This window comes from Strix uralensis, chromosome 11 (assembly GCF_047716275.1).
Source record: "Strix uralensis isolate ZFMK-TIS-50842 chromosome 11, bStrUra1, whole genome shotgun sequence".
Lineage (NCBI taxonomy): Eukaryota > Metazoa > Chordata > Aves > Strigiformes > Strigidae > Strix > Strix uralensis.
In genome coordinates, this window is record NC_133982.1 from 24,787,178 (window position 1) to 24,808,878 (window position 21,701).

General features: G+C 38.7%; 2 protein-coding genes across 10 annotated transcripts in view; one reads left to right on the plus strand and one right to left on the minus strand.

Moving 5' to 3' along the window:
• The first annotated feature begins 1,592 nt into the window (after positions 1–1,592).
• Positions 1,593–10,936, plus strand: PIGB (phosphatidylinositol glycan anchor biosynthesis class B). 2 transcript variants are annotated; one of them, XM_074881105.1, is made up of 12 exons: positions 1,593–1,732; positions 1,810–1,945; positions 2,242–2,355; positions 2,962–3,066; positions 3,244–3,374; positions 3,979–4,119; positions 4,527–4,578; positions 5,011–5,222; positions 6,439–6,503; positions 8,748–8,958; positions 9,687–9,867; positions 10,446–10,936. In XM_074881105.1, the coding sequence occupies exons 1-12, from the start codon at positions 1,593–1,595 to the stop codon at positions 10,575–10,577; spliced, it is 1,620 nt and encodes a 539-aa protein (XP_074737206.1). In that variant the 3' UTR covers positions 10,578–10,936. The 2 variants fall into 2 exon arrangements, with proteins under 2 accessions (XP_074737206.1, XP_074737208.1); XM_074881107.1 differs by lacking the exons at positions 1,593–1,732; positions 1,810–1,945; positions 2,242–2,355 and adding an exon at positions 2,363–2,597.
• CCPG1 (cell cycle progression 1) overlaps positions 5,151–21,701 on the minus strand; it is a 29,235-nt gene continuing 12,684 nt past the window's right edge. For 4 of the 8 annotated variants that reach the window (XM_074881103.1, XM_074881097.1, XM_074881098.1 and 1 more), the window contains 5 exons: positions 19,712–19,966; positions 18,832–18,843; positions 16,046–16,167; positions 13,574–14,976; positions 10,925–11,664 (listed from right to left, as the gene is read on the minus strand). In XM_074881103.1, coding sequence (XP_074737204.1) covers positions 11,487–11,664; positions 13,574–14,976; positions 16,046–16,167; positions 18,832–18,843; positions 19,712–19,966 — 1,970 coding nt within the window. In that variant the 3' untranslated portion in view covers positions 10,925–11,486. Of the gene's footprint in view, positions 5,289–10,253; positions 10,322–10,924; positions 11,665–13,573; positions 14,977–16,045; positions 16,168–18,831; positions 18,844–19,711; positions 19,967–21,701 lie in introns of those variants that run through there. The other 4 variants (XM_074881104.1, XM_074881100.1, XM_074881102.1 and 1 more) reach the window with 3 other exon arrangements.

Here is a 21,701-nt window from a genome sequence, read left to right on the forward strand (position 1 = left end):
TGCTAGACTTCAGTTACGCCTTTTCAAAATAGCCTTTTCAAGATATAATGGCCTTGTAAACAAAGGAAGCTGCTGGAGTCACCACAGTAGCTCTTCTGCCTTTGCACTCATCACAGACTTGGGGCATTTCCTCATGTCCAAACCAGATTTATCACGCACTCAACTGCGCCTCCCAGGCCACCTTCTCCTGCTATCCTCCCACCTTAGCTTCTGTAAAGTCCACCCACTGCCTCCAGCTGTCACATCATTCCTGGCTTTAAATAAAAGCACATCCAGGGAAAGGATTTCTTCCCTCACGCAGTCCACAGACTCAAGGGTTAAAACCCGAATCTGACAGAAGTTCCTCCCGAGGTCTGCAGGTTTTAGTTTCTTTTTAGTTTTCTGAAGTCTTGAAATATCTACTGCTCTAGTTTCCCTGAGTCTCAGATTTTCTTTGTCAGACTGATCCACACCTATTGCAAGATTAATGCCGACCTACTGAGCTACACGCTGAAGCACTTCTCCGCCACATCATCTATTAAAGCCACTCTAGTCTCATTCTGTCAGGAATGAAAGATGCGTGTATGCCTGTGTGGAACACGTGTGTATGTGTGTGTGTATATATACGGGTATGAATGTAAGCCAAGGACACCAAAGTTGGGTGCAGTTCCCTTCTCGGCCACCAGTACAACTGCATTCCCCACAGAACTGAAGTATTAAGAACTGAAACTGTGACAAGTACGTAAAAATGGTATTTATCGCTCGGAGGATCAGATCAGAGGCAATCCAGAAAGAAACCATTAAGTGTAACCGTACAACTGCGGCTTTCTTTTTCCACTTCCCTGGTGGTTATTTAGACTTAGTCGTGAAGACGTACCTTTCAACATTCAGAATTTTATACATATCTCAACATTCACGTCCCTACAGGCTGGTACCACGAGCACACGCATGCGGTGACACCTTCGGCTGGCGGATGGCTTCAGGGCAGGGCCGGGCTGCCGAGGGGCCGCTGGGGACCGCCACGGCCGGCGCAGGGGGCACCTTCCCCGGCAGGCGACGAACGCTCCGGCTTCCTCAGCGGCTCGGGCGCCATTTCCTCCGCCGCGCGGCGCGGAGGGCCCGGCTGCCCGGCGGTCCCGGCGAAGGGCGCCAGGGCAGCGGCGCGGCTCACGCGACGCTCTCAGGGCCTCTTCTCCGGCGCGGCGTCCGCCGGCGGCCCCGCCGTGCCCTCGGGGGGCTGCCCGGGTGCGGGGGGCCGGAAGACGGGCCGGTAGATGTAGATGCCGCTGGTCACGCCGAGCGCCACGGCCAGCACCACCTGAGGCAGCGGCAGCCGCCCCCACATGCCGACAGGCGGCGTCGCCGCGCCCGCGGACACGCTCGTGAGGCGCCGCGGCCTCTCCGCGCTCCTCGGCGGCGCCTTCGCCCCCGGGCGGGGAAAGAGGAAAGCGGCCGGGGGCAGCGCGCTCGGCGATCCCCGCCTCGGGCGCGCTTGGCCCCGCGGGCAGAGCCGGCGCCCCTCACCGGACGGGAGAGCACAGAGCGCGGCCTCCTGCTCGCTAGCGGGACCGGAAGGAAGTGCCGGCCGCGTCCCCGCCGCCGTGAGGTCGCGCATGCGCCGCCGCAGGCCCGCCCCGGCGGATGGCGGCGCCCGGCGGGCTGCTGGCGCGGAGGCCGGCGGCGGTGCGGCTCCGCAAGCGGCGGTCGGTGCTGTACGGGGCCCCCGGCGGCGCCGCCGGGCAGCGAGGCGCCGGTAAGCGGGGCGGGGCGGGGGGGCGGGGCGGCGCCCCTGGGAGGGCCCCTTGACGGACACACGCTCCCCTCCCGCAGGCGCTGCCGGCGGGCCGGCGCCGCTGCTGGCGCTCACGGTGGCGCTGCGGGCGCTGAACTGCTCCCTCGTCCGGACCAGCTTCGTCCCGGACGAGTACTGGCAGTCGCTGGAGGTGGCGCACCGCATGGTCTTCAAATATCCTTCGCGGTGCCCGGCTCCCGCCGCCCCTCCCGGCCCGCTCGCTGTCCCCTCGCTTCCCGGGGCCCGCCCCTGCGGGAACGGGGGGTCCCGGCCGCCGTGTCGCCAGCGCGAGGCGCGGCCGGGCGGACAGTTCCCCGGCAGGAAGGCGTGAGCTTGGCCGGCAGCAAAACCCCCACCGCTTTTGGCCGCAAGGGTAAATGTCTCAACGCGCGCAACTCGGACAGTGACACAGCTCGAATGAAGCTTTTTGTTTCAGTTGTTCATGATTTATCCTTAATATTAATAATTATGGCTACTTAACTTGGGAATGGACGAATGGCTTAAGGGGCTATTCATACCCACTGATCTTTGCAAGCATCTACAAAGCGCTACAGCTGTTGGCCCAGGATGATGTTCAACTTCTGGTGAGTATAATCAAAAAATACCTCTGCTACTAAAATTCAATTAAAACAGTGTATTCTTGTCATTGGCCAGGTAAAATATAAAGCCTTGAATCTGGCAGTTAGAGATGTACGAGCACAGAGACTTCACTGAAGGGTTCTGCGAGGGTGCAGAACTCGTCCAAAGATCTCCAGTCACGGTACTGCTGCCTGTGACTGCAGAGGATTATTCCTGGCCTCCATCAATGTCCTTGAGTCTCATACTGGTATTGTTTGCCACTGCATCATAATTGCTCAGTGGTTCAGTTTTCCGGAGTGTTTAATAATGTGTATTATTACTGAGTTTAGTACAAACAGCTCCTTTTGACTTCTTCTGGAGATGAATGGCAAAGAATTCTTTCAATTTCTGAATACTTTCAGCTGAACTTTAGACTTTGTTTTGGCAGAAATACTAGTCTCACCAAAGGACCTTACTATTTAAAAAAAAAAAAAAGTCCACATCAAAAGCTATAGAGAATATTCACTAATTCACTATTTTCACATCTGAACAGTCATTCACTAATTCAGTAGTCTTCTCTTCAAACTTAGAATTTAACAGGTTTGCTGCAAGTAAAATTTTCTCTGCTATAGATATGGGTCCCTAGACTTGCACAGGCAGTGCTGGCAGCTTTTGCTGATGTGAAGCTTTACTCATTAGTGCAACACCTTGAAAATGCAGAAACAGCAAAGTGTGTGGTGAGTCTTAGCTTTTAAAAAATTTTTATGCATGTTAATAAACACTGTTGCTTGCAGTGTAAACAACAGCAAAATGATAGTAAGTCACACCTTGAAGAACTATCACCTTCATTTAAAACTACAGAATTTGTTCTAACATTTCTTCCTATGCATCCTGTTGTTTGTAATTATTTTCAGTACTTCTGCCAGCTGTGTTCCTGGTTTACGTGGTATTCCTGTACCAGAACTCTAACAAACACCATGGAAACTCTTCTTACCATTTTTGCTCTTTCCTACTATCCAATAAAAGGTTCCAAGATGGGGAGCAGGTGAGAAACTTTCTATTAACAGTACTGATAATATTTGGCTTGATATAACACCAATCTACTGATACAGTTTAAAATGCTAACTTCTATTTTAAGATAAAAGGCAACCAAAACTATCTCATTCATGCAGCAAGAGCTCTAGATCATGGAATGAACAGGAAGCGTGGTATTTCCTCTAAAAACACTATAGCTGGCATGTAAAATTACTATTCTCTAGTTCCCTTACACAAAGTATCACCTTAGCGGAAACTTCTAATTTAAAGGACTGAAATCTGTAGTAACTTGGGAAAAGATTAACAAAAGCTTGTTTGGGTTCAGATATAGGTGAATTTGTGGTCACAACTTTCTTTGCCAGCTATCTATTTTAAAGCAAGTACGTGCTTCTAGTTAGCAACTCCACTGCTAATAAAGCTATTATACAGCTGGCAGCCTCCCAAGCAAAACAGAGTATCTGCACTGAGAGAATCAAAGTTATCTACAATATGAAAAACTTCTGGTCAGAGACATGACAGTACTTACATTGTTGAAATGTCACTGTCTGCAAAAGAATTGACCAGACCTTTTAAAAAAACCAAACTTAGGGTTTTCTTATGTTCCCTCATTCTAGTTGCAAATATTTAGCTTTGGTAGCATTTGCAATTGTTATTCGTCCTACTGCTGTTATCCCATGGATACCTTTGGTCTTCAGTCATTTTTTGCAAGAACAGAGGAAAGCAGACCTTATCCTGCACAACTGCATTCCAATTGGGTAAGTTCTTACTAAATTTAAACTATGACTGTGCACAGCTATATCTTAAGATTGATTTTACCTCCACAAAGGCAAACAACCCAAAAAGCCAATTTAGTGTAAAAAAACCCAAGGAAAAGTCCTTTTGCAAAAGTTTAAATAAGGGACATGCTTCCTTTAAATTAATATATATGCTAAAAGAAAGCACTAGGAGAGATTTGATAAGGGTGAGATGTGAACAGCATTCCAGCTTTGTCTGGGATTGTGCCAAGGATACTGGGTAATGGCAACTGGTCCCTGTAAAATGGTCATAACTATGGATAATCTCAAAAAAAGATTAGGAATCGAGGAGTTTTGACAGCTATTTAGAGAACAGATACAAAAGCAATTCAGGCAATATCAGTGCAACCAACTTTCCATTTTTGCAGACTGGTCACAGTAGGAACGTCTTTAATAATTGACCGTGTGTTTTCTGGTGAGGTAAGTTGTTTTAAACTTGACTTATAAGAAAAAGGTTGGGTTTTAGCATTTTAACATGGACGGATGTTTCAGATGTCTCTAACTTCCATTATTTCTGTGACTGTGTCTGGCCTATGATCTCCAAATAGATCCTAAGCCATAAACCCTTAAACACTGACTTCTCAGTTATTTTAAATGACAGGCTGTTACTTAAAATCAGTATGCTCAGCTCTCAATAAATCAATAGTTATCAACAAACTACAAAACACTACCGTATTTAATTGCTAAATATAGGAAGTCTCTGACAAGTCTTAGTCGAAAAAAATGTAAGTATGAATGAAAAGGCACTATCATTTAAGGCCAGTGATAACTGTAATTCAATTTAGCTGTTGGTTTTCACTTTGGATTTGTATTTAACTTTCCGCTCCCCTGCCCCCCCCCCAAATCTCCCAGTGGGTACTGGTTCAGCTGAACTTCTTGAAATTCAACGTGCTGCAGAATTTGGGAACATTTTACGGATCTCATCCTTGGCATTGGTACTTCACTCAGGGACTACCAGTCATCTTGGGTACCCATCTGCCTTTCTTTATTCATGGCTGTGTGCTGGCAGCAAAAAGGTATCGCATCCTTCTAATGGCAGTGATTTGGACAGTGTTGGTATACAGGTAATTTTTCCTAAGTGTAACTACTATCTTTCACTGGTTGTGTTCTTTTCAGAGCTCATATCCTATCTAGAACAAAAAAGCACAGTATTCAGGTTAAGCGATGGAAAACTTTAAACTATTCAAGCACTCCAAGAAATGCAGTCAATTATACATAAAATTGTAGAAACTATTGTAATACTACTTGTATCATTACCAAACATGTATTTTTAGAATTTATTAGACCCTTAAAGAATAAAATAATTCAGCATAACTTTCAATGGAAAATAAAATAACCCACACTCAAATCACCTAACAGGTGTTTAAGCAACAACAGAAGTAGTTAGAAAACTGTGTTTACTAGACGCTTGTTAACGAAAATGTATTTGGTTCTTCAATACATCCCCAGTAAGATGGGAGGTTCTTAGGCCTCTAAAACTTACTCCATTCACAAGTCTACACACAGCTCTTAACATTTATCATATGACTGTATGTCTTATTTTGAGAAGTAGAAGAAAAGGTAAAGTGTTTCTAAAGCATCAGAATTAACTGTACATTAAACATGAGACACTTTCAGACAAGAAAAGATACAGCAAATTAATAAATACTAAGTAATAAGTTATGGTATTAGACTATAGTAGTAACAGAATACAGCAAAACGGTAGCGAGGCCACAAATGCCATCTCTTCTTTCCGTCCAACTCAAAACTGGATGTAGCTCTATTAGTTTTAGGCCTTTTTTATCTCCCTTAGTCTTTTCAGAACCTGTTTGGTTCCCATGACACCAGTCATGCAGTAATCTCCAAAAAAGCCCCTAAAATTGGCATGGGAAATTGTGTAGTTTTACTAGTAGAGGTGAATGTTACTTAACAGTGTGTGGTTGAGTCTTAGCTTCTCATCCACGCTTTTTATTGTGTTTTATTACAGAAAGCAAATTGGTGAAGTACTAGCTAAGTTCTATCTAGTAGTTACAGAATCAGACCACTTAATCACTAGAGTAGTAGCTAGGTACTTTTATTAGTGCTTGGTTTAAACTGACCAAATAATCTTAATTTGAATGTACTCATTAGGTTCTTAAAAAGCAACTATTTGGATTTTGACTCTAAACTGCTTCAATGCCGGAAGCTTTTTAGTACATGCAAGTGCTTTTCTTCCAGTCCTTCATGCTCTGAAACACATTCTGTCAACAGAACTGATGCATTTAACTTTCTTGCTGTAGTATTCTATCTGTTTTATTACAGCATGCTGAGTCACAAAGAATTCAGGTTCATCTACCCAATACTGCCATTTTGCATGGTTTTCTGTGGTAAGCAGTCATTTCAAATGTCTTGCAACCTTCCCTGTATATATTTTTTATCTAAAGAGAGACTGTTAAAAGTCAATGTAGGTATTTGACAAAGAATTCTTAGAATTAGCCTAACCTTTTCTTACAGTTAGGAAAAAAGAAAGAAGCGGGGGGGGAGGGGGGGGGGGGGGGGGGGAGATGAGGAACAGCAAGTGACTGAAACACAGGATGGGGAGTCCTTAGCAGGGCTGGAAGTACTTCCTGCAAAAAATACTAAAATTGCCTCAGTGACTCCTAATTTTTTAGCAATGCCACCCTTACACTGAATTTTGTTCCTTGGCTCCTCTGCAGTATTTTTCCACCCAGTTCTCTTGGATATTCCTGACAGATGCCTTTGAGTTAAGGAGATGATGCTTGTTTTCTGTCTGCTCTTGATCAACCACTAGGCTGGAGGCTACTTCCCACAAGTTTTAAAGCAGTTACTGCAATAGCTTTTTCCTTCAGGCATAGTAAGGTGAATTTGTTAAAACACGAATAAGGTCCCTAAACTAATGTGGTTAACTTTAATTTTTAAGAGAATCTGTCCACAGTTTAAACTGGAAAGCGCATTGCCTTTGCTAAAAAAGATTTTTCTGATACTTTAATAGAAACTTTTAAAGTATTCCTTTATATTTTTTCTTGTTTTGTGTGTGTTTTTTTTTTCTTATAAATACACAAAAGAGCCTAATAAGGAAGTGGTTTATATTTTACAAAATTAGGTATTACAGTAGTGTATCTATACGAACAGTAAAATCACAATGTAAAGTCTAATATGCTGAAAAGTTAGAAAGATTAGAACTTCGAAACATGAAGCTGTACAGCTTTAGCTTAAATACAAATTCAAAACAGATGAATTGATGAAAAACAACTTTCTTTAACCTGTTTTGCTAGCCTAAACAGAAGTAAATCTTACTTCAATAATTTTGATCTCAGCAGAGATCAAATATGTAATATGTCTTGACTTGATTCAATAGCAGATCTAGATTTAAGGTGAACTAGTTCTACCTCACATGCAGAAAAATTCCAGACCACTACTTTTTGTTAATATCCCTCAACTTTCATGTCTATAAGGGAATGAGGTCATTATGCAATTTATCAAGAGCTAATTATGATCTGTTTGGATACTTTAGTAAAGAAAAAAATGACAAAAGTTATTTCTGATAACTCAGTGGTTATGAAGAGGTCTTTAAATTACTCAAAACATTATAAATAAAAGCAGAAAAAACCCCACATGAATTTCAAAGTAATTTCCAAGCACACTTAAAGATAAGCTAAGAGCATTTCACAAAAGCAGTAAAAAAATGCCTGTAATAGAATGTTTCCACTCATGTTTAAACCACAGACTAATTAGTAGACTTTGTTTTCATCTGAGATAAAGATTTGCAATTTGACAGAACATACCAACTGAATACTAGTATAACTTGTTACTGACTTCTGAAACAGGCCTATTCAAACTTGATTCTTGTGATTCAGTCAACACGGTCACAGAGCTAGGCTGCATAAAATATTTTTATCTCTTAATACTGACAAGCACATGACTTAATAAGGGTTTCCATACTGGTTGCAACATCCTGTGCCAGGTTCATCTAAGTTGTGGTTGTGAGAAACAGGTTTATACAGCTATCTTCCATCAGGAGAAATGTCTCTTTCTGTTATTAGCTCCTTCAAGAAAAGTTGGGGGGAAGGAGCGGAGATGGGAAAAGATGGAGGAGTAAGCTTTTCCAAGGATAATAGCTCAAAAATGAACAACAAGGGAACGCTGTAGCTTTCAGCGTGTTGGGGAAAAAGCATACCACAGCCATTCCAAGGCACACGTTACCGTTTATTCTTGCTCTACTTGGACACGCGTGAATCGGAACGCATCAGTAAGCCGCCAACACACCGTTCATCTAAACTACTGAACAGACTGTTTTTCTCCACAAGCGGTTAAAATTAAGCCGTAAAGAGACAAAGCATTAGCTGTGAAATCGTACCTCTGTACTTCAAAAGATAGGTATTGGGCTTAACATTTACACCATTAAATCCAAGAGTTAATAAGGGCAAAGCCTAAGTTTTGAATTTCCATGCAAAGAGTAAAGACTAAAAGAACACTGTTAAAATATCCCAAAGCAAGGTACTGTTACCAAGTCAGTAATGCCTTTCCAGTAAGTTACGGTACTTTCTAAATTGCTGTGTGGAACTGTTAGTATCTGCTTATCTCTAAAACTCACTCAAATGTTTCCATAGGATATTCTTTGAAACACCTGAAAGCATGGAAGAAATCTGCAGCAAGTTTCCTGCTTTTATCAAACTTGCTCCCAGCCCTGTATACAGGCTTGATTCACCAGCGAGGTGCTCTTGATGTTATGAGTCACATACAGCAACTCTGTAATAACTCTCACCAGTCACAAGCTTTTGTCTTCATCATGATGCCATGCCACTCTACTCCATTTTACAGGTATTAAAATAGTTAAGAGTGTACTACATTCCATACACTTAAGCATAAATTAAGATTATTTTTTTCCCTAAGCTTAACAAATTGAGATGGATAAACATTACAGGAAAAGTTTGGATTTTTCATACAGTTAATACAGAATAGGAAAACAAGTCAAATACTTATACCACAGAATAAAATTCAGCATCTAAGCTTTATTCAGTTTTTGTAAAATAACTTTGTATGAGGATATGCACTAAGTCTTAGGACTTCTGAAAGTCATAGTGCTTCATTACGGTAACTTTTGTAGCAAAACTGAAGACTGATTGTTACAGTCAAACTATTAATTTTACCTTTACTTCTGCTGCTAGAGAGTAAAGAAATGTAATTTAACATATAATGACTAAGGTCACTATTCCCAAAAGTTTGCAATAGATCCTGGCACATAAACAAAACATAAAAGCAGATATAAACCATGAAGCTGATATGGAAAAGTACCTTTTTAAGAAACTGCTGTTGTGCATAAATCTGTTTTCTGTGAAAAGCTGACAACATACAGCAGTTTGGAGCTGAATCCACTTGTTCTACTTTTGCTTTCACATGAAGTACAGAAGGGAAAAAATAAGACTCTGAGGGAGAAAACCCAATATTCAATTTTGGTTTTGACTGAGGTATCTTTAAGTGATGAGTCATTTCAAATCTTAGATACTGGTCAGTTTATCCTGAAGTGTTTGTTTTGTTTTTCTCCCCAGTCATGTTCACTGTCCTCTGAAAATGAGATTCCTTCAGTGTCCCCCAGACCTAACTGGAAATGAGAGCTATATTGATGAAGCAGATGTATTTTACTCTAATCCCCTTGGCTGGCTTAATAAGGAGTTTTACAATGATTCGTTATTACCCACTCACTTGATCTTCTTCAGTGTGCTAGAACAGGTATGGTAACTGCACAATGAAACAAAGTAGTTTTGAGGTCAAGTTACAAAATAAGTTAGGGGAGAGTTATAGGTAAGATTTTTGAAAACTGTTGTTCACAGCTTTTAAAAACACAAATTAGAATTGAACCCTCTAGTCCATAATATAGTATAGATGCCATTCGAGTGATACATACTTAACATATGCCCTCTCCTCGTGTGTGAATTCTACATGCCATAAAGTAATCTTTTATGGAATTCTCCTCAAGCGACATTAAAACAAATGTTGTGGTCCATTCCCAGAACCATACACTTTTAAGTAAGCAACAAGGACAAGGAAAAATGCCTGCAGTCAAGAGTACCTTTCCCCCTCAATTCTTTTATGAAGTTCATGTACCCAAAACAACAGTGTCTGGTGGACATCCACTCCGGACAGGATCAAACAGGATAGGTACCTCTTTTTCTAGCAGTCTTTCCTAAAATAAAGGATAAAACTTCCAGGGGACAGTTGAACTGATAGTTTTCAGAAGACTTTGGAACACTGTTCTGATGCTCCCAACTGCACTTTCTGACTGGAAACTCATGTATGTTCATTTACAGGAAATATCATCATTTCTAGCTTTAAGGGGCTATGAGAAAACAGCTACTGTCTTTCACACTCATGTACCTCAAGGACGAGTTGGAAGCCACATCTACGTCTACAGGAAAGGAACTGAAATGAATCATACCTGAAGATCAGTTTCTAGACTAAATGAGATCATGATCTAGACCTAATGAGATCAGTTTTGCACAGCAGTACCAGACGATCCTGTACTGCAGACAGGAGAGCGTAGTGAGTCTGAAACTGGGGAAGTCAAATGGGGAGGTCTGATTAGGCAGCCACTGGCTGTCTGGGAACACTTCAGGCAACTTCAGTAGCAGTGTGGCAGGATGGGGGTGCTGACTTACCTTACAACACTAGAAAACATCAGGAAGACCAAAGTTACTATATGACTACTTAAACAGTAAGAAACTGGACAAGACTAGACCATTTTTATAGAACTGTACAGCTATACTAGGTTCGTTTTATAAATAAAGACTTTTACCCACAATGTCTCTTTATTTTTTTCTACAATATGCAGATATGCAAGACATTTCAAGTGCTTAAATCAGCAAGCTGATTAGAATGCAGCACAGCAAATTCTTCACAATTAACAGGCTCTCGAACCGCTCCCCCCCAAAGACAAGAAGCAAGTATAAGATTACAAAACACTAACAAATACATTACCATAATGTAGACCTTTTTGAAGGATGAGATGAAGTTAGTATATCAAACATTGGAGTTAATTATTGGTACATTATGCATGACTCAAGCTTGAACTATACTAATGGAATGCAGTTAAGCATATTTTTCATATACAGGTCATTCCATGCCTAGTTTCTGCAACAATACTGCTGGCACCCAAACTATGATAACTTCCAAAGAACAGTTAAAGCAACAGTACAGAATATGCAAATTAGAAAGCTCGACTTCTGCCTTTTAACAAAGGTGTGTAAAAATCAAATTATTTAGAGAAAAAACTTGCATCTTGCTGCTTTGTTGAAAAACAATTAGTTTCTGGAGAGGATGTGAATTCTAATCTTATTTTTACCATAAATTACTCAATATTTTGGATCAAAGGGTAATTGCCCCAATTCTATTTCAAGATTTGCCATGTGTCTTCCATTAGTGCGACCGTGTTTATGCCATTTACCTTCTCTTTTATTACGGTGGTGGTACTTCTGAGCTGGTTTTTCATATCTGGAATTTTCAGTTTGTGTAAAAGGCCTTTTAGGTCGACTGCAAGGAGTAAACAAAAGCTTATTACTACTCTTATGAAAGCATCTCTCTAAAAGCATTCTGAAACACAACTACATTGTCAAGAACAGCTTTTAACATCCCGAGGTTGACTGAAAAGAAAACAGAATTTGTATTAAGTAGTCCTTTCTCTTGTAAGCAAAACAGGGGGGGTGTGGTGTATTTAAGTCATCAATAAGATGGTGTATTTAAAAGAAATCCCTTCTAAAAATAAAAATGCTCTGCAACTGGTTGCCCAAAGTTCTTTTTAGAATAAAGCCAAGAAAACAGGCTGTTTGATTATCCCTGCTATGATGCCTGAGGTAGGTCTCAACCTATTTTTCAGTTATTCTATAAAAATAAAACTTTACAGACCCTTAGGAAATGCTTTGTGCAAACATGGGCACTTCAGAGGTTTTCATACACGATCCATTTATACAGAGAGGAGGCACTGACAAAACACTTGCTCACCTGTTGCAGTTTTTGATGCAAACAGTCCCATTATACTACATGCTGTTACCATACGACTAGTGTACCTTGCCTTCTGCTAAGCTAAGGCTATTTTCATCCTCAGTATCATACAAACTTCTGTATAATACTCTAAGTAAACGAATTTCAAATTCTCTTTCTGCAAACTGAATTAAAGTGCTCAAAAATTAAGTATTTAAATTAAAAATTAAAGTTCATTTAGTAAGAAGTATTTGAACTATAAATAAAAACATAAAACTTATGCCAAACCTACACATTAAAAAGGCTACTTGCTAACTGATAACAGGAGTATCATCCTCATGGTTCAACTTCTAATAAGAGAAAGTACTACCTCACATGGTATTTAGTAATCCCAAAGTAGTTAAGTATTCAGACTTCCTGCTGCAATAAAATGCACGAAATAATAAAAAAGTCCAAAAGAGAAACCTGACTGAAGAACTGCACCTTGATCTAAATATGCTTTGCACTGAATACCAGCACAGGGAAAAGTTCTATTATGACTACAAGGACAACTTCTTATATATTAACTAATTCATAATACACCACATTTTTTCCTTACCTGATCAGAATAAGCATTAGCACAAGAGACTATATTGCAAATCTTGTAATAGCAATGATATTAAAAGCCACATAAAATAAATACAGAAGTGTTCCAGAAAGAGCAAGTTTCACACATTAAGGCTGCTTGCTTCATTTTTGTTCATCAAAGTCAACGTGGTAGAAACAGTCCACCATATCTAGCTCCCTTGGGCCAGCCAGGCAGCATACCACAACTGCTCTGCAGAAGCCCTGAGAATACCATTAGGTACAGGAAAGTAATATAGGAAACAATTCATGCCAAAGACCTTGGTAAGCATGTCTGAACAAAGTTTAGTCAGGGTCGGGATCTGAACTAAGGCCCACCATTTGAGTATCTCTGATCTGGGCATACAGACTCACCAGTATACTAAGCTACGAGCGTAGTGAAGTTCCTGAAAAGCCAGCAGGGAACATACCTGCCAGGACAGGACTCAGACTGCTCAAACATACTCCAAAACCTTCTCGTTCAGGTAAGGACAACAAGGAAGTCCTAGGTAATGCTTCTTCTGAGATAGTTATTCATTCCATCAGATAGGCAATCAGAGCTGTTCACTCTAAAGTAATCCTACTTGCAGTTACCCGGTTTTCTAAAGAACTCTAGAAATATTAGATTGCATACACTGGATCTGTAGTGCCTCCCAAACTATTATCACACACACACAGAATTTATAAGGTACTACAGGTCCACTTTGTATAACACAATCTAGTATTTCCATGGAGTCCTTCAGAAAGTCTTTTAGCCTATATATATATATATATAAACACCTGTTCAAACAAGGACAGTAGTTGTCTTTACAAAGACTACTTCATTGTGTTAACAAGTTCAGGAAACATGGAAACAAACCTGGGTCCATATTGAGGTGAATTATCATAATGAAAGTAGTATCTATAGACGTATTTGTCCAAATCCTCAAAAACCTTTTCATTATTATTTTGGTATTCCTTCATATCTTCCAGGTAATCCTTGACATCATTAACAAAATCAGTGAACAGCATCTGGTCATGTATAAATACCCCATTATGAAAAAACTTATTGATGAAATTTTCTAGTTCTCTCCAGTGATGAAAGTTATGTACAACTTGTTGCAAATACTTTTTCATTAGCCGATTAAATTCATCCACCCTGATGGGATCCGATACTCTGTTAAAAAGACTAATGAATTCTTGATGAGCACATTCAAAAATACCAGAGCAGCCCTTTAGGACAAACTGATGTCTTCTATTACACAAAGGATCATTGAGACATTTTGGTGAATCTGTATCTTTTTCAAATGTTGTAAACTGGTGTTTTCTTCCATCTTTGAATTCTTTCGGCATGTTAGGTCCCCTGTAATGCATGTGCTTCAGATTCTCGTAAGAGTTATGTTCTCGGTAAAAAGTTCGAGCTTTCTTGTTTGCCTCACGTCTTTTATCATTTGACCTCTCCTTTTCATCAAAGATGGTTTTTGTGGTATCTTTGAAGTGTCTGAATGTAGACTTTACAGAATCAGAGAATTTTTTCAGGTTTTCTTTTACTGCTTCTTTAGCCTGCTTAATCTTTTCTTTATGGTGTCTTACAAACTCTTTTGTGGAATTTTTCATAGCATCAAAAGTTTCTTTAACTGAACCAAAAAATGATTCCTTTGATTTCTTTTTGGTCTTACTTTGCCCTTTAGCACCTTTCTTTTGTCCCTTTTCATTAATTTCTTGTTTTTCAGTTTGGTCTTTTGCTTCAACATACAGCTTCTCCCATAAGTCAGAGCGTTGTTGCTCAAAGTTTAGCTTTTTTTCTAGTTCTACTAGTCTTCCTCGCAGAGTTTCTATTTCTTGATTTCCTCTTAATGTATCATCATCATTAGCACTGTCAGCTGTTTGACGAGAACTTAACTGTTCCAGTTCTTTTTTTAGAGCTTCTGTAACATGACGTTCTTTGTCCAGTTCTCTCCTTAACATCTGTGCCTCTGCGAAGAGTGTTTCCTTTTGCCTAAGAAAGTTGTGGTTTCTTTGCTTTTCCTCTTCCAAATGTTCCCTTAGTTTCTGATTTTCCATTACAATAGACTCAGTGCTAGTACCTTTATCTTCTAAGTTTCTGATTTGTTGTCTTAGCTTCCTTAATTCTTCCTGAAGTGAGGCCAAAGCTTTCTCTTCCTTCTCTAAAGACTCTCTTAAGTGCTGATTTTCTGCAGCAAGACTTTTTTTTTGAGATTCAAAGGATTTCTTCTCCACCTCAGTAGAGGTCAAACATGTGGCAACATCTCCCTTGAGTGACTAATACAAACAAAAAGAAAACAAGCAAAAATACTACCATTAGAATTGTTACAATTTCACCTAGAAAGATGAAAGACCAAGGTAGTCCAGACAGAGCTTCCTTGTCATCCTGGATGCAGTGACACATGTTGCAGCAAGATGCAAAAATAGAGCTAGTTTGTTTATCTCAGATACACACAAACACTTTCTTGGCAACAAAGACCATGTGAGAGGCTCCCTCTTCCAACCAGAGGTCATCACCTCTTGCTTGTATTGGTTAAGCTAGCTGAACGATAGTAAACTGAGTACATGAATTGTAACATCTTAAAAGGAAATAAAAATATGCATGTTTGCTGTTGATTTACATTCAGCAAACTGGGTTTACAGATTACAAAATGAAATACATTAGCAGAAGCAAGGACATTCAACAGTCGGGGCAGAAATTCAGGAACTGATTTTGAACCAAATCTGTTGCTGAAAATACATGTTCATGTAACTATATCCTAACACAAAAGGATCTCCCCAGCCTCTTGGCATCCTTGACAAACTCTAGAACTAAACACATCAAATTATGTATAAGTGCTGCTATTGGCAACATAAAAGAAAACTTAAAAACAACCCTACAGACATGCACACACAAAGCACTCCCTAATGTTCTCTCTGAATGATCCAACAGTAACAAACTAAAAGTACAAGTACTTAAAAAATTAGTAACTGTTGACAATTTAGAAAGCAAATTCATAAGACCTGTATGTTCAACCTATAACAGGTTTTTACCAGCATGTTCTACTTCAGCTGTCTTCATTAATGACAACCTGGCATTATGTCACAGGAAAAGAGACCACCTCTGTTTCCAGATAACTCCTGGACTATATATACATAAAACCAGCATGTTTAAAGGCATTCCAATAACAAATTTGATCAAAATACAAGATTTTGATCAAGAATTCATGGGAAAGAAAAATTACATTCTCAGAACTTACTAAAGAAAAAAATGTAATGGATTTGTGTGATAAATTAATTTCACTTTGTGTAAGTTACACACATAATGACAGAATAACCGAATGACTCCAGCTAAACTCATACCTACCCCCACTTTATGATACACTTTATCTCCTTGCTCTTGTTGGCACTGGAAAAGGTCATCTTTCATATCTTTTAATTCACGCGTCTTTGTCACCAGCTGCTGACGTTTCTGGATCTGTATTGTACCTACAAAGATAAAAAACTTTCTTTTGATAGTCTGACTTACATTAGTAGTTACAGGAACAGATGAACCTAAACATCACCTTCGTTTTCCCTGCAAATTCAAAAGCATTCTTACCTTGCAATTTCTGTCCAGTATTTACTAGCAACTGTTTAGCTGTAACAAAATAAAGATTATAAAACCAGATTGCTACATGCAGATTTTGTTTCTTCCAGTGATAAACAATTTCTCAAACAGACCCAAAAATTTGCTATTACACTGTCTCTTATTTGATTATAACACATGAAGGAATTTTGAAACACTACCAAAACAACAAAAGTGATGCAGGAAAGGATATGTGTGACGACTTTGTCATTTTTTTTAGTAGCATGCAAGCCACTTTAGATCCTATAAGGGAGACCATTAGTCCATGCACTATCTATTTCAGAACTACAACTTTTATTGTTAAGTAAAGTTACATGAATAAGAGGATATTGGCACAATATTTAAACTTCCATGCAGAAACACCATTACTACACACTGCTCACAAAGCAGCAAGTATTTGCAGGCTCTATCTTGTCATTCTTATCCATGAGTAAAGGCTGAAGAGCAAGCAAATATCCTTTCAATTGTCAGATAACGGCTGAGACACACTTTCTGAAAAAAGTATCTTCATTGTACTAGACACCAATTTTTTGTAACAAGTAAAACTTCTTTACTGGTACTTCCCTACTTACACACATGTTCTGTAAATCCTAACACTGATGTAGTTTTTATTTCTCTGCTTTTAAGATTCTCTTGAACAGACTTTACAGCAGATAGCAACATCAAGTTTTAGGTGTTTCTTTCAAAACCAAGGCAGCATAGGCAGAGTTCTATTTCTGTATTTAAAGGAAGGGCAGATGTATTATTAAACAGAAGAAATTCTATAAATACTATTACACTGAGGAATTTTTTTGTGCTCTTAATTTCCATTTAATGTATTGTCGAGTATGAACTTAAAAACAGACAGTGCTCTATTAAACCAAGTTGAACCTCGATAGTTCAGTTCAGCTAAGGGAAAGCAAGGCTTTTACAGCAGTGATTTTAAGTTTGCATAGTCCTAATAAACACTTATTGGAAGCACAGATCCTTGCATAAGTGAATTTAAATATACCGACAGTAAATCTGTTTTCATATTTATATATATGTATAGATACTTTTGAAGAAGTCCATTGATCCTAAGGATCTGAACACTGCATCTGAAAAATCATCTGTTAGTGTAAATGGTTCATGAGGAACCTGAATTACAGAAAAACACTTAAAACTGTTTCCTCATCAAGAATCATAATTTAGATACAGGAAGCAGAAATTACATTTAACAACACAGAAAGGCTAGCAAAGACACTGAAAATGCACCTAATGAGGCACCATTTCTCAGTCAATAGTTTGTGTTTCCAGTTGGTACTCTAAGTCACAGTATCCTTCAGATTCTTTAAGTAATCTATCCAAATCCCTAGCATTACATCAATATCCCCTTTTGCAGATTCTGGTTAAAGAAAAAAGATACCTGAATGTCCATAAGGAGACATTCTTCTGGCAAGGACTTCCTAACTTCAGATTCTCCACTTACCTATTTTCCTGGAAAGCTTGCCCTCTTTCAGATCTCCTTCCTAGAGCATCATAAAGCCAGCTAACTCAGTTTAATACTGATTAGGATACAGTTATTGATTAAAATCTAATCCTAATCCTAGTTGCTTTCTACATCTTTAGAAGTCTTAGAGGTCCTGGAGCTCTATCTAAAGGGAAAACACAATATCCTGATATTGATACCCCCCCCAAAAAAAAAAGTAATTTCATAAAAAGTAACCCTTTCCAACCCTCTTACATGACAATTAGCCTAGCATTAAAAGACTGCTGTGGACAACATTCATTCCAAGCTGAATCACAAAAAATACAAAGTAGTCCTCTACGGAGATGGACTTCTCTTTGCCAGTTTTTGTTAAAAAAAAAAAAAAACACCACAAAAAAACCCAAAACAAAACAAAAAAACCCAGGAATATGGAAAGCAGGGTTTGATTTCCTTTCTAGTGGTAGAAAGATTAGTTATAAACATGAAGAACTTCCACTTTAAGAGGCAAAACGTAAAGCCACACAAGAGTAGCCTTCTTTCTGCTGAGAATACTGTCGTCCCTGTCATCAGCAATGACAATTTTTATTTAGAAGTACGGATTCAATAAATGAACAAGTCAAAGTGAATCCCTTAATAAAGATATGACCCTGAGTACATTTCCAAAATGTCTGTCTCATACAGAGACCTCAAAGTTCTTTAAAAGTAGAGTAGTTATCATTAACCCCAACTTAAACACAGTAAAATGATTAACAGAACTGAAACCTCAAGTTACCACCACAAAGCACTATCAAAGACTGGTCTAGTCATCGTGCACCTCTCTGCTTCTAGAATGCCAATATAGATCAATCAGTTTTTACATTGGCTACTACTAGCTGCAGCTGATAAATAAAAACTATTTTATACAACCAGATTAGTCGTTCCTGTAAACCCACATACACTAGTAATTCTTAAGACTTGATTAATTTTTTAATATAATTATGCATACATATATGGATGTGTGTGTACACATACACACAATTTAAAGCATAAATCTGAATGCAAGCACAGCATCCACAATACATCATCACTCATGACTTACCTTCAGGTTTCCCTAAGAACAAAAAAAAAAATAATCAGGGTCGAATGAAAATTACTATAATCTCAAAGTAAATGTCAAAATTTAGACCCCTAACAATTAGTCAAAAATTAAATCCAATTAGAATCATATTCCCAGTCTCAAACTGAACCACAAGTCATTTTATGCAGGCACATTTTCATATAAAACTAAAACTACTTAGGGAAAATTACTATTAAAAATACATGCCCTCTATAATTTTTATCACAACACGTGCATCTTCGTAGATCAGGACTGCACTATGTAGATTTAGATCTGGAATGAGTTCTGCTGTTAAATGCAGTAACAATCTGTGCAATGCTTAACTTTAGGCAATGCACTGAACACAGGAAAACTGCCATCCTGGATTCCCTAAACCACTTTGGAACTGCAAGGATAACTGCAGTGTATTCTTCTCCACCACAGAGAGAAAGATATTGATACTATGAACTCCTGTAAAAAAAAAAATGCCTTGCTCTTACACTTACCAGATGAGTACATGTGTGACAAAAGCCTGAAATAACTCTCTGAACAATGTTAGGAATGGTAAGCACTACCACAAATCTATTTCAAAAGAGAAGAGGTGAAAAATGAAGGGTACACATTGCATTGAGAACAACAAGAACTTTCTATCTGGAAGGGCAAGCAAAAACTAATTTCTTTTTATTTACTTTAAAGTAGCATATATTAAATACAACTGCACTGCTGAAGAGCCTCGCTGTATTATCCACGTATTAGCAGTTGCTTTTCCTCATTTTTAGGTTTAGATTGTTAGCAGAGAACAAGAAAAAATTTAGAGTCACAATAAAATGGTATTTATTATGGAAGATGCTAATTCTATGTATTTTGTTTTCTATAAACTCACCATAGAAGTGTCCAAAGCCCATGCTGATCGCAATCACCAAAGCTAGTACGATGCATCTGTTAAGGCCACTACTGAACTGGCGTTTGTGCTGCTCTTCTCTGGGAGGTTCAGATTCTGGTTCAGCAGGTGACCCACCCTCAACCTCAGAGCTAGAGATCAGCCTCTTCTTAGCCCGACGTTTTCGTACTGTAGGACTGGACTGATTGCTAGTTTCGTCACTACTTGACTCATCATTGCTAGCCTGAGATGAAAAAACTGAACACCAACATAGAACAGTCTTTAAAATGCACTAATTGTTGCTTTAAAAATCAAATTGAGTACCAAAATCCATCATATTTATGCAAAATATATTCAGTATTTAACTTAGAGAACATTAATAAAACAAAATAAAAATTCTAGATGTGATAAGTTTATGCTGGATATGCAAGGAATGCTTGATCTCCAAAGTTAAAAATTCATTTTTTAAAATGAAAAGATAGAGAATCAAGAAATGATCACCAAAAAACTATGGCACTTCTCTGTATCTTATCATTCACTCACTAGGAAACGTTTCTTTCAGATAATCCTGCGTCTTAAAGCATCTGCATGTACTGCCTCTGCAAATTATTGTGAAGTAGGAAGGTTAAGGATTCCGTTTTCCTTCTCTCACAGATACTGAGACTGAACTATTTATTAATAAAAGAGCAACATAAAGGCTTGCAAAAAGAAAGACCTCCTAAAAGACAGACATGGTTTTACTGTATTCTCTCAAAAAACTTCATTCTGTGATCTACACACAGCTGCAGACAAAATTCCATTAAAGTTCCATTAATGTAGGTATTATAAATTTGCAATGTAAAGCTTTAGATATTAAATATGTAATTTTGTTTACTCTTAATATCTACCATATATTACCTATTAACATCTTTATGCAACTTTCAAAAAAGCTATTTTCAATTCTATTTCCAAATTGCTTGTTGCTATTAGTGGTACAAATGCTTGCTGCATGTACTGCAAACTGATTTATATAATCCAGTATGTAAGTAATGATTATTTAATCTCCCTCCTTTGAAAGGATCATTTTCAAGTGTAAGGCAAGTATCAAGGGGAAGCAGTAGCAGGGTGAAAAAGCAGCTTTCAAATACTGGTGTTCGTGTACCTAATTTACATGCCTGAAATACATTCAGTGTGATCAATGAAGTCTCCAGTACGTGACAAAGTGCTCCTGCTTGGATACTAAATTTGATGCCCACAATTACACAATGCTAATGCCCCTTCTAGAAATATGGTTGTTCATTCTTGTATCAGATCATCACTCAAATGTAAAAATATAAATACTGAGCTGCTGCTCTTGAACATTTCACAACTGAAAACCATTTGAGCAGAGCCATGCACACATCACTGAATAGACAAGAATGTCAAGTAGTGCCAGCCATTATCTATAGAAAACATTACCAATTAAGATTCTTCACTTAAAATAAATTCCAACTTAATATAAGTGATTGCATCAACCCCAGAAAAGATTACCAATTAGTAACTGGAATATGTCTAATTTCTGACTGCACGGACAAGCAGCATGTCAGATAATGAAAGATAACTTCCCCTCTTACTAAAAAAAAAAATCCATTTTAGTCAATTAGTCAAACCAGACTGACCAAGCAGACATTGCAATAAAGACAAATCACTTAAACAGCTACTTGACATGTAGATTCTTAAATTAATTTATATAGCTTGGCAGAAAAGGACACTATTTTAGGATCAGTCATTTAAGCAGATGCACTCTTCCCCAATCCTGGACAATAAAGACAAGCATTCCGAAATTAGTCAGGCGAGAGGTATTTTTACTAGAATGCAGAGGTCAGACATTATAAAGGATTATACAGGACACACTTGAGACAGGTGTTATTATCACTTATTTGTGTTTTCTAGTGTTTTTTCAACAACCAAAGAAGCTTACACATACAAAATACAAAAGTGGTTAAGGAACAAGCTACTTCTAGCCAAGTGGAAA

Excerpts from the sequence above, each read along its gene's own strand:
- PIGB (XM_074881105.1), top strand. The coding sequence starts at position 1,593 with ATGCGCCGCCGCAGGCCCGCCCCGGCGGATGGCGGCGCCCGGCGGGCT. Across the intron at positions 1,946-2,241 it reads GCGCACCGCATGGTCTTCAA|GGCTACTTAACTTGGGAATG; the intron begins ATATCCTTCGCG and ends ATTAATAATTAT. Across the intron at positions 3,375-3,978 it reads GGTTCCAAGATGGGGAGCAG|TTGCAAATATTTAGCTTTGG; the intron begins GTGAGAAACTTT and ends CCCTCATTCTAG.